Source organism: Carassius carassius, chromosome 1 (genome assembly GCF_963082965.1).
Source record: "Carassius carassius chromosome 1, fCarCar2.1, whole genome shotgun sequence".
In the NCBI taxonomy this organism is placed as follows: Eukaryota; Metazoa; Chordata; class Actinopteri; order Cypriniformes; family Cyprinidae; genus Carassius; species Carassius carassius.
In genome coordinates, this window is record NC_081755.1 from 41582104 (window position 1) to 41600922 (window position 18819).

Here is an 18819-nt window from a genome sequence, read left to right on the forward strand (position 1 = left end):
GTTCATTAAGACATACACTTACCAGTCAGCTCAGATTCCTGTAGGGGCTGAACAAACTCTGGCTTTGAGACCTCAAACCAATACAAGAGCTCTGCCAGAAAGCTCACTATGTTTATCTAGAAAGAGAAAAGCACAATACATATAAAATACCATAATGTCCCATAGTACTGTATTCTTATAAAAAATCATCCAATTATAATCATGTGAAGTGAATCCACAGTTGATGTTTCTTCAGCACTTATTGTTACTAAATGCTGTAAAAGTCACGACTTTGGGGAAGTTGTGGCCTAATGGTTAGAGAGTCGGACTCCCAATCGAAAGGTTGTGAGTTCGAGTCCCGGGCCGGCAGGAATTGTGGGTGGGGGGAGTGCATGTACAGTTCTCTCTCCACCTTCAATACCACGACTTAGGTGCCCTTGAGCAAGGCATCGAACCCCCAACTGCTCCCCGGGCGCTGCAGCATAAATGGCTGCCCACTGCTCCGGGTGTGTGCTCACAGTGTGTGTGTGTGTGTTCACTGCTCTGTGTGTGTGTGTGCACTTCGGATGGGTTAAATGCAGAGCACAAATTCTGAGTATGGGTCACCATACTTGGCTGAATGTCACTTCACTTTTTCACTTTTAAAGACTAATCTTAAGGTGTCTGATTAACCATAGCAATGGAAAAACTGCTACATTGTGCAAGCCTATGGCCCCATTTTTGGTGCACTGGGCTACTGCATACTTAGAAGCATATTTTAACATAATCAACACTATACATACTCCCTCTCCTCTTTATGTTTTAATTTAGGTTTTATATACCTTTAATTCTGCTGGGCTGTAGAGCATATCCTCCAACTCTAGAGGGCAGCAGCTCTTCAAACAGCTTTTACAGAACTCCCGAATCAGCTGTAGGTTGTACAGGCTGTCAGCCACAGACATGGAGTCCTTCATACATGCATCTAATAGGACAAAAAAATTTTAATCAATTTCTTACACATCTACAAAATGACAGATTCAGATTTGAAATGTGATCATACCTTCTAATCTCAGTAGACCAGGACAGTAATGGTGAATAACTGCAGCAATAGCACATCCGTTTGAGAGATCCTTCACTTCACTCACCACAGGAAAATGGGGTTTGAGCTTAGACTGCATCCTGTCCTTCCTGTACCGAATCTGAACAAGAAAAATAGTGTGTTGAACTGCAATATTGGATGAAGTGTTTTGTTGCTTGTTACTAGATACTGTTATTATGAAACTGCTCATTTTACATTGACAGGGAATGTTGTGTGAATGCAAAAAAAGAGATGGAAACATATCCATATCAAAGAAACAAACACCAGATGGCAATAAATTTCCAAGAGAAAAAAAAAATGAATCCATGCAAGCAGTGCATGAAGACAAAATGCAGTAAAAGCTAATGAGACATAAGTTGAGGAACAGCAAGGATATTGTTAACGGAAGTGGGACAGCAAACACTCAGGAGACTTAGTCTTCAACAGGTCAGAGCAATGAACAGAGGCAGCTGTGTGAACAGCCAACACCCAATACATCAGTAGAGACCTTTTCCACTTGATACACACAACATGCACTAGGAGATAAGTGCACTAATAACACAGACACACTATATTCACTAAACCACCACAGACTATGGTTTAATTTACATGCCATGTTTATTTCTGGCTTATTTTTTGTAATGCAAATGATGGTGCAGGATGTTAAGACAACTAACAATACTCCTCTAATGGAAGAAGTTTTCTTAGAAAACTGCGATACTAAACAATACTGTCTTTGACTCCAATAACTTTTAAATGCAGAACCTACAGTGCAAGAACAAGAAACTGATGCAATGAAACTACAACTACATCTCTCAAAAACAGCAGTGAAATGTTGAGGATACATATGTGCCATGATAAGATACACAGGATATCAACAAAAAGCTGCATCTTTACTTTTTATTTTCTATTACTATAAACACCACACAATTCTACAGGTATTCTGCAAGTCATTTACATTATTATTATACTTATTAATATTTAATCTAATAGATGCATAAATGTCCATGATATGAGGTGGAGGACTCTAAAATTGAGGCATGATTTTGATTAATTGTCCAAACAGGGTCAAAGGAATCAAATTCCATCTATGTTATCTGAGCTGCCAGCAGGGGGCGAAAGAGGACAGATTTATATGAGTTTAGGACAGGAAAATGGAGGAAAGAAGGTGGAATGGAAGACAAGAGAAAGACTTACAGGAACAAGTTTCCAGTACCAGCGGGTGGGACACTGTCAGAAAGAAGTGAAGGAATATGCGCGGAGAAAGAGGTAGAAGAGCAAGTGAGGAGGAGGAAGAGGATAGGATAGGTATTTAGACAGCAAAGTAGACCTTGAGGAAAAAGAGTGACTGTTTGTGTAGAGGTGTAGTGGTCAAGTTATCTTACACATGTGCCCTTTGAGCTTTTCGTGAGCAAGTCTGTATGTGTTTGTTTATGAGTGTTTCTTACCGAAGGTTGAACAGGCTCTGGTTGAGTACTAGGCTGAGATGCGTCATTTTGTGTTCCATCTGTTTGTTCTTTTAGTTTTTGATTCAGCTACACAAAAGAAAAAAGAAAAAATACCTTATGACAATGACATCAAAGTAAAAATTTAAAGTAGTCTACATGACTTTATTTGTTGAAGCACACACCCAGAGCATCTTTTGTAAAGGTGTTCCACAGGGTTCTATTTTAGGGCCAGTAATATTATATATTAGAAGTTAGTTGGTAAATGTAAACAGGGAAGTGTAAGGTATAGTTCACCCAATAATGAAAATTTAGTCTAAAAGGTTTGGAACGAGTGAGTAAATGATGAGGTAAATTGTTATAACTACATTTTTACTATTTTAAACATTGTAAAATTATTATTTTTAATTAGATGTATGGGTTAATGAGTTTATAAGAGTTATTTGAGCTCCAAAAAACTGCTGCTTAAGTTCATTAAATGACTCACCGTATTCACCCAGGAAAGCAGGGCTCTGTCCCAGGTTGCATCTGTACCAAATAGCTCCGATCCGCCACTCGCCAAGACTGTTCTCACCGTCTCCATGGCACCCACTGCCATCAAGGCATCCATCAACTCCAAGTGGGCACTCTGTACCAATCAGAGGAAAACAAACAGGACTGTCTGAGTATAGAGAAAACCCAGCTGTCATTTCGAACACTGACCTAATGCGCCTAATGTAATAACACCATCCAGTAACATTCAGAACAACATCAAAAAGCAAGGCCTTTCTAATGCCACAGGAGGACTGAAGATTCTTCATTGAAGATGAATGTTTGGTTTTCTGCATAAGTGTGAAAAATAATTTGCAATGACTTACATGCATATGCATTGTTCTGCTGCATAATGCATCCTTAAAGCACTGTGCAATCAAGCAGCAAAACATGAATCAATATTCAATACTGACTTCCTGCTGTTTCCTTTCTCTTTTTAAGTGTTGCAGCAGTATTGTTCCCCTCCCTCCTCTTCTCTCCCTCTCTCAATGATATATTGCAGTATGACTCATGTGTGACAGACTCCAGGATACAAGGCAGTGCTGCAGAACAGCTCAATGGGGACTGCAATTCCAAACCCCAAGTATTCCACATTTGTGTTGCAGACAGCATGTGTTTGTGAGTGTGCGCTGGGGTTTCTGAGCACATCAGATACCCAGTGAGAAAAAAATAACAAAATGGTATTTTGGTACCAAACTGTTGTTAAAAGTCAACTGTAATTATGTCAAAATTGTAAATAATTTTAAACTAGCATATATTGTGAATTCATGCACATGCTCAATGAAGATCATCTACATGTCAAAATGGCCATTTGGAAAGGTAAGGTTACATTAACACACATGAAAGAAGTGTGTTCATTTGCATATCTGTTTTCCGGTGGTAGCTAATTTGCATCAAGAATTGTGACACTGTTATTGGTATCGCCTACTGATGTATTTGTATAGTTTCAGCACTACTCACAAACCCATCTTTCTTATCCAATAACATCATCCCAGACTCTGTAACAGAAATGATATCCTACAGAGGACACAGATGATGAGGACTGTTCTTCATCCTCTCAGTCCATTATAGTGAGGCAGCTCACGCCCAATCCCATTAAAAACAACCCAACCACATTATCAGCTGAGTCAGGAAGAGCACCTTAGCTGCGATAAGAGGGTTAAGCCATTAACTACTTAACTACTGCACTTCAACCAGGGGACGTTTACTACCTGCAGCCCAAACAACCGAGAGTGGCACTGTAGTAAATAATTTAAAAGTGAATTTAAAGTTCAAGTAAACTGCATGAAAATGGTTTTGGTATTTATTTATTTTTTTATAATAATAATAATGCAAAAGTATAAATAATTTATACTGAATTTAAAACAAATACAGTAACGTTTTTGCATTAATATTTATAATTTTTATTGTAATGTCCCAAAGCTTCATTTTAATTTGAATTTTCATTAGGCTATACAAAAAGCAAAATGTAATCTTGATTTTGGATAAAAATATAACCCAGACTGTGCGGCACGCACTAACACAGCAACACAACGGGAACACAAGGTCACTATAGTGGTTCTTGAGGGGCCGTTTGACTCGACATGAGGGTAAACAGTCCTTCCATAGTCAAAATCAGCCAGAGGGTTGAGTTTTCACAGTAAAGAAAGGACATTTTTCAAGGACGAAAATAACAGATTTCCTTTTGGTTTGTGACTAAGACAAACATGGCCTAAGACAATCACTCACTATCAGCTGGAGCAACGCCAGACATTTTCAGAGGGGTTCTTTTCATGTTTTTTAAGACAAAACAAAAGACTTGGACAAAAATCAATAGAACACACGCTGCCTTCTACATGTTTCCAGTCGTGTTTTTCATAGCTGTTATGTGAACATGAATGTCCTCACCTGACTCTTCACTGCCTTTCGTATTGGCTGTACTCAGTCTGCTATAATCATTAACTTTCAAACAGTCAAACAGGTCAGAGGAACACGTTCCCTTATGCGGACTCCCTCTCTACCACACACGGCTAATGCTAATCTGTCCCAAACAGTGTCTGCCCCCTTACACGCAATACATGCAGCTTTGATCCTTTGGAAGCAGTCAGTAATGCGTTTATCCTGTTCAGTACATTGACACAATTGCACGGGGGTGTCTTTCCGAGCGTGAACTAAAGTTCTGACCTCTGCAGAGAGCCAAGGGTGGAGCAGCTCTGTCAGAAAGCATTTATACCTCAGCTTCCAGTGACTGGCTCAGCCAGGGGCCCGTGTTTGTGAGAATAAGCCACAGTGGGAGGGTTTCAACCGATCTCTGCGCTGCTTTAAGAACAGATGTTCTGGTGCAAAGCGAAACAGGATGATAACATAAGTGTTGTATTTAGCAATAAAAGTGTCAGAGATCATTTTTCAAACTTCAAATGCTTTTCTTAATATGGAAGCAATAAGCAAAGAGAGCACAGATTGGAAAAAGACAAAAAGAGTCCAATTTAAATATCTTGTCTACACTTGGACATGGAAAGGATTTTCTGAAAATGTTAATGTTATCCCATTGGAATAAAACTTTCTGACTTTGCTTACACAGGGTATAACAAACTACTTTTTTTTATGCTACATACATTATTAACAAATATATAATAATATATTATAATCTCATTCTCTTTCGAATAGGACAGGCTTTATGTTTTTTTTTTTTGTTTTTTTTTTTGTTTTTTTTGGAATGGATTAGTCGTAGGACTCACTGATCTGAGCTTAAACATTGCCAAAATTATCCACAAAAGATGCTTTTTATATTATGATGATATATTTACGAGCTATGTTTAAAGGCCAGTCATTTTTGACCAGGAACACCAAATTGGGTAAAAACTATTTTACATTAAATTAAACAAAAGCGACAGCACAGAGACTTTTAATTTTAAAAAGAATTTATAAATAAAAAATTAAAAATTAATGAGAAACATTTTTTTAAAACTTAGAACGAAAATATTTGAATGGAAATTTACAGATTTATTTTGGCTAATTTGACCATGCTTACAGCTGAAAATAAGAGTGCACTAAAGCCCCATTTAAAAAAAAAAAAAACCTTCTGCCCAAAATAAGTGCAAAAATGATTGTGTCTGACTTTAGAAGTCACAAGCTCTGCTCTGTTATGCGGTATAGTAATTCTACAGAGAGGAGGGGAGAGCAGTTCATGACAAAAGAGAGGAATGAAAGCGAGAGGAGACGGGAGGGGGCTTGGATTTCCCGTCCCTACTCTCCAGGACTCGCTAAGCTGAATCACAAGTTTCCTAATGAGAGGGGAACAGGACCAACACTGGAACACAGAGAACAACCGGCCTGCCAAATCACCATAACAACCAGTATGACCCACAATGCACCTCACCACAGCTTAGAGCGCACAGATGAAGCTGGAAATCCCGAGGTAACTCAACAGCTAGTCTTAATGACATTCTGCCATCACCACAAACCCAGGCAGTCCAGTGACAACCACATACTCCACTGGCAGGACAAAGGCAAAACAAAGTTTACTGTGGTTTTTATAACCGTTTTCCCCACACAGATGCTTATTTCTAACCTCCAGCCCTCAGTGTGCCACAGACAGGAGGACAAGAGGGCCAGGGGCGCAGCAGGGGGTGATTTACAGAAAACCCTGCAGCCCTGGACCATACGAACTCATCCTCCAAGCACATAAACACACACACTGTATACTGAAAACATATCGAATATGAAAATCAGTTGTGTTTGTTATTAATAAAACCAAGCAGCAGAGCACAAAGCGCTGCTTAAATACTGCGGACTGCAGCTCCAGCTGTACAGGAACTTCAGGAAGCAGACCGCAATAACCTGACTTCCAAATTCCCCGGTTTAGTTCTGGTTATACAAACTCCAGCCATTTATTACAATTTCCTCCAGAACATCTTAAACAAACAAAACAACAGCAGCAGCAACCTGAGTCTCTCAAGGACCTAAATGTATGCAGCTCACAGGAAGCCCTTGACAGCACTTGCAGAATTAATAATATGACACAAAAATAGACATACAGATTATAAATCGACGAATCAGTGAGCAATTTGCAAAACAATGTCTCCTTGTTCAAGAAAATAAATGAAAATATGCTAAAATACAAATAAAATAAGCTAAAATAAAAAAAAATAAAAAAATAAAATAAAATCCTAATTTATATGGCAGAGTTGGCATGCCTGGTTGTTAATATTCAGAATGATGATGATTCTGAGTGTGGACCACAGATTATGAGTTGACAGCATTGCAGAATAAATAATACATAAAAATGGAAGCACAGATTTTAAATTAAAGCATATGCGTGGAAATCTTTAATTCTTTTTGATATATTAAAATTATACAAAAATAAACAAAATTAAGATTAAAAGTAAGATTAAAAATATTGAAATAAAATAATTAAATACACCTCATATCAGTAGAACAGTTAATATTATTGTTAACCGTGAATATTGTTAATATTCAGGTGTGTGATAATGCTGAATCTGGGTCACAGATCATCACTTGATGGTATTGTAGATGGACGCACAGATTATACATCAATGCATCTGTGAGCTTTTTGAGAGACACTTTGCTTCCTTTTTCAATGACACATCTCAGATCAGTTGAACAGAACTGTCTGGTTGTTAATATTCAGTTGGATGATGACGCCGAGGCTGGATCACAGATTATCACTAATCTTCACAGATCTTTATCCTCTATGGGGGCTGGGCCCTGCTCCGCATCAGAGCAGAAAATGTCAAACCTGCAGAGATGTGAACATCTAACCAGGAAGGTCACAGCAATGTGTCTCCAGATGTTCCTTCATTCAGAAGGAATTATCTCTTTCCTGTTTGCATCATGAAGTCAAATGTATTTGTATTGCGCTTTATACAATACAAGCTGTTACAAAAAGAAATAAACTGCTAAATGAGTGTTGCAGATTTCATCAATTATAGCTGTAAAGCAGCTCTTCTGAAAACAACATTGTCATTATTCAGCTCAGTTTAGCTCACTTTTGATTAAATTTAGTTCAGTGTCAGTGTTGCAAAGTTCATCAATTATGAATGATCAGATGGTAACACCATGGGACTATGGTATACTATGCTATTATCATTGTGCATGTCCAAAAAAGAATTTAACAAATCAAGTGAAAGTACAGATGTAAGTTTAGTTGTCACACTTTCTGTGCAGGAAGTATGCCAAATTTTGATGCATATTCATTGCTAAAAAAGACTACAGCTCCAAAGCTGTTTACTGGCCTTGTTTCAGACATCCTAATTCTACATCATGACCCACTTTCATCACACTGCTACAGCAGCCAGCCGCCCCCACAGCCAGGCCTGGGAAGCGCACCACGAGCAGCGAGACAGCACCAGATGAGCCCAGAGTTCACCGAGCACATCATGACACCAGCAGCCGGAGTCCCAGACAGAGACAGCCGAGCTCAACATTCACCTGCCACAGGCACCACACGCTATCATGCATCCTCAGAGGAGAGATGCCTCTGCTGGAGAACTGACGCTGGAACAAATACACAGAATTTCAATTGGGTATAACGGGGGCGAGACAAAGCAAGAAATGGGTCACTGCGGAGAATGGTTTAAAAAAAAAAAGAGCCATATGGCTTGTAGGGCTGTTAACAGGGTCAAAAATGATCTCTTTGCCAATTTTTGTCAAAGAGTATAGCTTTTTTTTTTTTTTAGGTCTTGTAAGGTCATCGACACAAATACTGTTATTATAATCAGTTTATCTGTGCGCTCTGTGAGCAATACATGGGACACCTTGTTTCTTTAAGAAAAATGTGTTACTTTAGTATCATTACAGTTTTATATTTTGAATCACTTTTTATTTTTATATTTTCCATTTTTATAATACAATAATTTACTTTTTTCCATTATTTTATAATATTATTAATTTAATTCTGCTTAAATTCTAATTAACAGTTTAATTCTAGTTATAAATCTAGTTTGTTTTAGTCATTTTGTTTGCTTTTTAAGTCCGTTTTATTATTTTTTTATAACATAATATATAGAGTATTATTATTTTTGTTAGCTATTATTTTTTTAATTTTTATTTTTTTTTGTTAACTATAAACAACCCTGCAAAACAATTAAATTCACAGGGAAAAGTCAATAAATAAAACACACACACACAAAAAAGAAAGAAAACCTTAAATGAGACATAAAATTGGACATTTTATGTATAACGAGTCAAAAATTTTACTATACGTGTTATTTACTAAAAACATTTGAAGACAAAAATGATTAGCATCTACTAATATGTTGGTGGTTTTAGGACTTGACATAATGGAAAAAAGTTTTCTGCCAAGTAGGTAATCAGACTGTATTCACTTGATGAATCAACCTGTCTGATATACTGACCCATCACTAATCATGATTCATTTATATTCAACAACACTGACGTCTCTCACCTACAGAAGTATGTTTTGGTTAAATCCTGGTAAGAGGAACTCTACAGAATGTAAAAAGCTCTGGGCCCAAGAAGAATCAAACACTCCAATAGTGTCCATTAAAGCCCTTCCTGCAGTGAGAAGGACCCTCTCTGACAGGGAGGAACGTGCTACATCAGTACAGGGTCTGCTGTCTTTTGTCTGCTTATTGTTTTAAGGCCTGATCCCTCGCCCCTGCCACTATTTGTCAGCCCCTGCATTGTCTCTCTCCGCCCACCCCAGTGAGCCTGGGCTTAGCATGCGGTTTATCAATAACTGTCCTGTCCCGTACAGCTGGATCTACTCGGGATAGCTGGAGAGGGGCAGCTGCTTTATATGCTATAATCCCTGGAAACCAAGCATAAACAGGAGCCGCCCCTCCCCAAAACCCCCTTTACCTCCAGAAACCATCCCCCAGTGCTGCAGTGAGACCATCCACATGTCCTAATCCAAAGAAGGTCAATTGATTTTGACTTTTGGCAGGCCAAATCAGCTTTGATATCCCTTTGATCTGAGCTGCTGGACTACAATGAGACATCTAAACTCAATAAATCATAAAAACACAGCTAGTGTCCCAAACCCTACTGAGGTTCCTGCCTAAACAATATGTTTTGCCATCATGGGCAGTTCATACAAATTCTAGATATGGTCAAAGAAGACTACAGACGAACCAACCCGGTGCATTCAGATATTACTACGAATGGGAGAAAGTGATGAAATATAGGAGAATAAGTCATGACGCCAAACTAAAAGAAACAATCGCCAACTGGTCAAGTCTTCGGCTGGACCATCCTAAAATATGAAACAACATTTATGGGACACTTCATGTCAGATTTTGTTGCTGAGATGAGTCTGACAATATGTTTTAGAGATTTCAGGACTTCCCCAATCAGTGAGGTTGGTCTTGGTCCTGGGGGTCCGAAATAGCTGCCAAATATAGATGACGAGAGCATAGACTTGACTCCTTGACAGGGTCTTCCTTGGCCTTCTAGAATACCTTGTTTTGGCTAAAATCTATGGCAGGATGACATGTTCTTCAGGGACTGCATGAAATTTCATGAAATTTTCCAATTATCTAGGATGCTTAACAGCTTTAGAAAACATCAATAATGAAGTATATTTTCAATGGCTATTTAAAAGATTTCACTCAATATTGTATTTGTACTACACACAGTGTTTGGAGTTTAAAGGAGTCATATGATGCGATTTCAAGTTTTCCTTTGTCTTTGGAGTGTTAAAAGTTATTTGTGCATATATAAGATCCCTAAAGTTGCAAAGACTAAAGTCTCAAACCCAAAGATATATTCTTTATAAAAATTAAGACTCGTCCACGCCCCCCTAAAATGCCTTTTTTAATCACGTTGATGAACTTCACAACAAACACAGTTTTTTTTCCTGTTTATTACTCTCAATCTGTGTTAACTCTGATAAATAGTCGAGTCTGTGGTGTGATTCATAAGAGGAAGTCTATTAGCACAGGACACAGGAACGTCAGCTAAACCTGCCGTCAATGAAGAGCATTTTAAATCAGTCACTTAAGGATTCGATTTCGATTCAGCGGCAGACAACAAGTCAACTCTGGGTTTTAAGATACAACAACCATTGTATCATTTCCAAACTCAGCTCTGGATATAATTCAGACAGGAATGTGCGGACACCGCTCACACATCTTACCATTTTGATGGGCTTCTGCCGGAGCTCGGTCTCTGTCACAGGGGCATTCTGGTCTTTGGGTGCCAAGCCCTTCCTGCCCAGGACTTGTAGGAGTGCTGGGATGTCTTTGGGGGGACCCTCGGCCCCGGGGCTTCCCCTCAGCAGAAGGCCATAAGTGCGACAGTAGAGCTCAGGGGACAGCAGGAGGCGCGTGACGGGAGGCTTCAGGTGCTCTTGCTCGTACTGATCACAGTAGAACGGGTCTCGCAGCTCCAACGGGACATTCTCTGCAGGTGAGAGAGAGAAATAGGACGTGTTCAGAGTGAAATACTCACATACTGCTATAGTACGCATATATAGTGTGTATTTTGTTTTAACTGTATGTAGTAAAAAAGGGCAACTTCAAACATGCTAAACTATCATAAAAGTGCTGACTGGTCAGTCCAGCGTTCACACAAGTTAAAATACTCAAGGTAGTAACAGTATCACACAAAGGAAATCATGACTGCACAGCACATCTAGTGTACATGTTAAAGACTAGATCTACTTCTGAAAAAATGGCAAATTAATATTGCTTAATAAAATTAAGTTTATTAAAACTATGAATAATAATAATGAATATAATGCATCATGAAACAACTGCTAAGAGCTTTGAAAGAAAGTCTAGTCCTTAATTTTTATTGTTACAGTAGCCCTTGTTTAAAAGTACTGAAGCACTTGAGGTTTTATTAATTATTAATTATTGGAGATTTGTGTGACAATGGCAACCCTCTACATTGCGAGTAAATCACTCGCGTACGTGACTAAACCTTCACTCTGGCGACTAAAAGGTGTATAGTATTAGCCAATTGCTAATAAATTCTCAGATTTTACTCGCCAGTGTGTGAGTTTGAGGCTAAGTATAAGTTTAGCACGGGGTATATTAATTCTGACTGAGCGCTTTAGAGTTTCACTCTCCATCATGTGATCTATGATATTTTTCAGTTCATCTCAATGGACGCGCAGGGCACCTGTGTTTGTGTATTTGGTGTACCTTAAACTCTAGTGTGAAGGCGCACGACTCACGTCGCTTTCTTTCACATGCGCGAAGAGAAAGAGCAAGCGAGTCTTACATATCATGCAGAGTTGATGCGTTACATGTAAACAATGTTCTTTGTTGTATTTTCGTCAAAATAACGGAGGTCCTTTATGAATTTATTTTTTTTTGTTTTTTTTTCAAACTGCCGGGTTTTCCGGTAGTGGGCGTAGCTAATGCGCAAACGACAATCTCATTGGCTGGTGCTAACTTATTATCATCCCTGTTTTGATTTCAGCAAATTAGTTCCCTTGAATGGACACAACCTGATTAATATTCATGAATCCAGCAGCTCGTTCATTCTTATGCTGTGTTCCAGGCAGGTTTAATCATGATTTAAAACCACGGCTAACGACTTTGTACCGTTTCAGGCAAGTCACGCCAAACTTCCAGAGTGCAAGGAAATGTAGCTAGATTAATTTTATTGCAACATTACATTGTCGTAAAATCTATTTTTCAACGTGTACCACTTGCATAAACACTGCATTCGAAGGCAATATTATTATCCGTAGGGGCTGCCATCGTTGTTTCGCGTGCCGTGTGATGTCAGAACTCGGCTCGGAGTACATCGATCTAGTACGAGTTCACGGGTGGGAAGTCACGGATTTGACTGCCGTTCCAGTGCACTTTCACGGGTTTAAGGTTGGAAAAACACGGGTTACAGGTTGCCTGGAATGCGGCATTAGTGCATGTTTTACTGTTGTTATTAGTAGAATTTTTTTTTTACAGAAACACTGAATGACAAACGAAGCATCACCTCCAGTCCTAAATTCAGTTAGCACGTCTGTGCATTCATACATGGTTATGAATTATAATTACTAAAGTTTATCATTAAATAGTACTTGATTATCCAGATATCATATTAAAATGCTTGACTGACTGATGTCAAGTATGTACTTCAGGTATTAAAAAGCTGTGCCATTTTAAAAACATACATATATATACACATACATATACATATATATATATACACACACATATACACATATATACATATATACACATATATATATACATATACATATATATATACACACATATACATATATATATATATACACACATATACACATATATACACATATATACATATATACACATATATATATACATATACATATATATATACACACATTATGTATAATTCAAATTAATTAGCAATTGTCTGCAACTTTTCTGCATTTTTTTACAGGCCATTTCAGGACAGACAAAGATCCAAAAAAGTAAAAATACATTTTTTTTTTAATCTAAATGACACAGAAGTGTAGATGTTAATATTCTCAACAACCTGGGAAGACAAAAGAGAAAGACAAACCTAACAGAAGAAAACACAAAGCTAGCTATGAGGAAAAATGGCCCCATTGTGCCCTAAAGCCCAAATCATCTGATCGAGTGAGCAGAGCAAGGGTTCAACAAACCGTACACACACAAACATGCATGTCCCCAGAAAACTAAAGACACACAGGAGTTTGAGCAGTGGAAGTGAGTGATGGTGCAGACACTCCTGGTCCAATTTCTGCTAATTGGTCGTTTGCTTCCACTCGCTGCCTCTCCAATAATCGGCTCTCTGGGCAACAATGACATCACTTTCCCCAGGGTGCACCACAGCTGAGCACACACCAGCACCCAGAGCCCAGTCTCAGAAAACCACACATACACACACCGGGACAGCTTCAAAAGAAATGCCGAGCAGTTCAGGGCTGAGGTCTGTGGAGCCAATAAGAGCCAGGTGTGCAGTGCGTTTGATGTGCTGTACAATAAGAGAGAGATTCAACCTGCCTGTCTATCTCTCTCACACAAACACAACAAACATCAGCTAAATGTGAAATCTGAACCACGTGGGTTGGGAAACAACGATCCACATACGTGGGGCACACAACAAATTATTATTTTACAGAGTCATGCTTTGTCAAGCTGATAGTTTGAATTTGAGTGCCTACACCTGTGAAAGTTTCTGTAAACAAGCACCAAACACACACAAAACCTTGTGAAACGCAGACTTGAAATATACACCTCACACGCCCACTGTGAACTGGTTCTGCCACATTCAGGGCCAATCATAAATCCACAATGAGAACGGCACCTCTGCGCCACATCCATGTTTAACAAGCCGCCAGAAGCTGTGGGACCAGTTCTAGGACACGTTAGAGGACAAAAAGCTTCGGATTCAAGCAGCTAAAATCAGCGATACTAGTTTATATACTGACATTTGCATTTGATTTTACAATTATATCTATGTGTACATTCAGTAAACTTGACGATATCCACCTGACCACTCACAAAGCACATTTATGCTATGAATCATGTAATTGTACACCTTTACACAGAGGTTCATGCCACCAGGAACACCAATTCATTGTGTGCTTGAAGTCATCATGAAACATTCCACTTCCATAAATGCGACGTTCACTAAAGTTCAAAAGTTTGTGTCAGAACTTTAATAAGAAATGTTTCTTGAGCAGCAAATCAGCATATTAGTATGCTTTTTGAAGGACCATGTGACACTGAAGACTGGAGAAATGGTGCTGAAAATTCAGCTTTGATCACAGGAATACATTACATCTTAAAATATGTTTAAATTAAAAAACATTTTAATTTTTTTTAATCTGTATTTCTGATCAAATAAATGCAGTCATGGTAAGCAGGGGTTAATGGCGACAGATGCAATTAACCAAAAGAAATTTGTCATCCAGCAAAGATTTTGGACTATAGTGTCAACCGCGGTTACACGTTCATGACTCTGCTGTGCTATATAGTCAAAGTAAACACCGTAATTTAGCAGTAGTTTATTATTAGCACTAGCTAATATTAGTTTTTTGTGATACGGATAACAATAATTACAAAAATCTTTATGTTATCAAAAACATCATAATTAAAAATGTTATGCAATAGCCAATGTGGCCTATGTGACACCAGAAAAGGACAGTTGCTTCAAAAGGCAGAGTAAGTTTTATGTGACATTTTGATAAAAGATTACAAGGACATACTAAATACAATTTAAACAAACAAAGCAAAAATAAACAATGATTATTTGTAAAATAAAGGGGGAAACAATTCATTGCCCACCAACTGGGATATATATACTGCTCAAACCCAGAATGCAAAGCAGGATGCAAAAGCCGCAGCGATGTGAGATGAGGGTGACTGATAGAGGCTTCATTTCCCTGTAGGACTGGAAGTCAATGAATGACTGGTCTGTACTGCACCTTCAGAGAAAAGATGGGAGAGTAATACCTGAAAATAAAGAGCGCGACGCTAAACCAGGACGGGATTTAGTGGGACAAGAGCTGGATACATGCGTGCACACACACACACACACACACACACACACACACACACACACACACACACACACACAAGTGCTGGGGAAGCTAGATTGGAACTGAGGCTCAAATTACAGGCTACTCACAAGTATTTAGATAAATATCATTTTTTCTGAAAGTTACAACAAACCAAACCCAAAGGAGGTGACAAACCGACAGTAACAGTGTGTGTGATTATTCGCAAAGCTAGCTCAGTTGTAATGCTAAGCATTAAATAATATAACATACGCTACAAAAGTTTTTGAGATCTGTACGATGTTTCTGAAAGTCATCTCTTATATTCAACTAAGACTGCATTTATCTGACCAAAGAGGCAGTAAAAATAGCACTATTGCAGTCACATGATCCAATGACAACGGTGTCACATGATCCTTCAGAAATCATTAAAGTAACTGATGCTCAAGAAACATTTCTTATTTTTTTCAATGCTTAATATTTTTGTGGACACACACAGGTTAAAATGCATTTACATATAAATCCTTTGTAGCATTATAAATGTCTTTGCTGAACAAACATATTTCTAAATAATAACTGAAATATAAAAATAATAAAAAATTAGTTCAAATAAATAAAAATAAAAAAATATTAATAAAAATACCATTAGATTTTTTGTGTGTGTGTGTGTGTGTGTGTGTGTGTGTGTTTCCTGACAAGACGCAGTGCAGCAAGCGACATTCACATTAAAATGTCAAACTGTTTTGTTGACTATAATTTACTGTTGCATCATGCATGGTACAGTAGCTCCATCCCATAAAATCTCCTTGGGCTAAACTACAGAAAAATATATATTTAAAAATATTTATGTTCTGTAACTGTGTCAGGCCAATCAGCATTTTCACATTCAGAGTAGACAAACAAACTTGGTCAAGATATTGTTTAAAGGTTAGCTTCTTAATAGAAAAGACACTCATATTTTGAATAACATGCTAGCAAAAACAGTTAAGTTAGTAATATCACTACCTCTACTTTTGAATCTACAAACATACCATTTATATGAGCAATATCACATAAGTGGAAGAAAGAATCAACAAGGAAAGAGGTAAACACTCAATAAGGAGCCTGTCAGGTGACAACCTAGACACTATTATGACAGCAAACACCAACTCCAAATGTGTACACATTACCCATATCACTCTGTTCTTCCTCAACACACACGCTATCAGATCTGCTTTCATTCTCTCACTCACACACACACCAATTTCAGTCAATGAAGAGGTGAAAGGTTAAGAGATTCAGGAGGTCTGGCTCAATGGCAGCAGTGGACAAAAACCTGAAATCTATAAACTGAAAGAACTGATCGCTCGGAGTGTTACTCATTAAAATGGTTTGACTTGAGTCAGCTGAGCAGGACTCCGAAAGCAAACAGAGATTTTACACAGAAGTCTGCAGGAGACAACAGCAAATAGGATGTCGAGTCCCCACACCCACAGCTGAGCTTTACACGCCTGTCACATCACAGTAAGTCTCCAAAACACAAGCAGATAAAGCCAGCAAAAGAACATTACACCGTTAGGATCTGTATCATGAGAGCACTGTTTCAAGTTTCCAATATAAAGCTGAACCGCTGCTTTACACTACAGAGAAGGGTCAGCCTCAGATTTGAAGAGGGTTTGCATGGGAACATTGAGCATTAAAGTCCATTTATGTTTTAATTAAAGGCCGGCGGGGACAATCGGAGGACCACACAGACGTTTTATGACCATCATGCTCAACTCCACTGGCCTCTCAGGTCAGGAATAATCCATTTAAATTATGATGAAGCAGTTTCATCAACAAAATGTTATGTGCTTGACACATTTTTCAAATAAATGGTAGGCTACATGCACCGATATCATGCGAGAACCAGGTAGATTACAAATAAGATCATATCTTATAACATCAAGATTTTACCTTACAATTATATATATACATACATACATACACACACACACACACACACACACAGTAGTCAAGATTTGAAGTGGATAAAAAAAGTATATCAAAGTTGTTCTAAGACAAGATTAGGTATTCTTTTTGATTTTAGGACAACTTTGATGAAAGGTTTTGATCTACTTCAAATGTTGACTACTAAAATATATATATATATATATATATATATATATATATATATATATAATAATGTATTAGATCACCGTTTAGATTTTTGGTAGTTTATTGTTACCTTGTAAAACATAGAAATATTCGATTTAGTTTTTCCAATAAATGAGCTCATAAAAACCTACACACATGCAATATTTTCCCTCAAATCACAAACTCACATATTTCTCTAATATTTTGTAATGTATTTTTGATCAAATAAATGCAGACTTGATGAGCATGAGGGTCTTCTTAAAAAAAAAATAATAATAATAATAAATATCAGACTGAAATGTAAACTCCTGAAATGTAAACTCCTGAACAGTACATTTTAAAAAGCATACTTTGAATAAAGCAGTAATTGAGTAAAACATCAAACATGGCGAACTTCACTAAAGTCATCTTGACTGATGTTAAACAAACTGGCTTTTAAATCTTTTACCAGGTATGCCGTTTCTTTCAGTCAGGTTAATGGTTCTAAAAAACAAAACAAAAAAAACATACTTTTCCAAATTAACTTCTTTCTTTGAAGGCTGTGGTTGTGTTGTGACCAGCATTTGTACAAAGGTATGCCTAGTACCTACAAGCAAAGCGTTCTTCATAACTCTGACAAACAGCAACACAGGAAGCTGAGTCAGCAGTCCAAAAAGAAACTGCAAGTAGCCACTTTGTGTCCAAACGTCACTGGTTAAAAAGACAAGACAATGCCACTGGACTCCCATTCTAATCTTAGTTTTCATTATGAAGAATTCAGATTTTAAAGGTGTGTTCTTGAAGTAATTATCTAAACCACATGATAAAAAACAAGCAAAGGCCGCAGTGGTTGTGAGCCACCTCACCTGTCGAGTCACACTGATGATCTCAGCATGACTAATACAGGCAAAACCCTCACACAACCAATCAGAGAGGAACGAGCACATCGGGTCACAACAACACTGGCTGTCTTTAAACACTCATGGATGAAGAACACTTTATCAGTGAAAGCGTCTTATTCTTCCTTACAGTTATCATGGGAGATAAGACCAAATCTGCAATCTGAGGAGGGAGCGTTAAAGAAATGTGTTGCATTAGTTTTGTTTAACTTTTTTTGATGACGTGCATAAACTTTGTTACAGGACTAGATGTACTAGCATCAATGTCTTTCACAGCTGTAGGTTTACCCTACAAAAAGCTTGGCCTGAAATCAGTATCAGGTTAATTTATCAGTTGTGTTCAATCTGTACTTGAACCGAAAGCTCTTACAACTAGGACAGAGC

The 18819-nt window shown here is 37.9% G+C and overlaps 1 protein-coding gene across 1 annotated transcript in view; it reads right to left on the bottom strand.

The window, feature by feature from the left end:
• The window catches only part of camsap3 (calmodulin regulated spectrin-associated protein family, member 3), a 32614-nt gene that overhangs the window by 8006 nt on the left and 5789 nt on the right, over positions 1-18819 (bottom strand). The window contains exons 2-8 of the mRNA XM_059559378.1: positions 11111-11376; positions 2969-3109; positions 2485-2571; positions 2234-2266; positions 1019-1157; positions 801-940; positions 23-116 (exon numbers count right to left, since the gene is read on the bottom strand). Coding sequence (XP_059415361.1) covers positions 23-116; positions 801-940; positions 1019-1157; positions 2234-2266; positions 2485-2571; positions 2969-3109; positions 11111-11376 — 900 coding nt within the window. The remainder of the gene's footprint in view (positions 1-22; positions 117-800; positions 941-1018; positions 1158-2233; positions 2267-2484; positions 2572-2968; positions 3110-11110; positions 11377-18819) is intronic.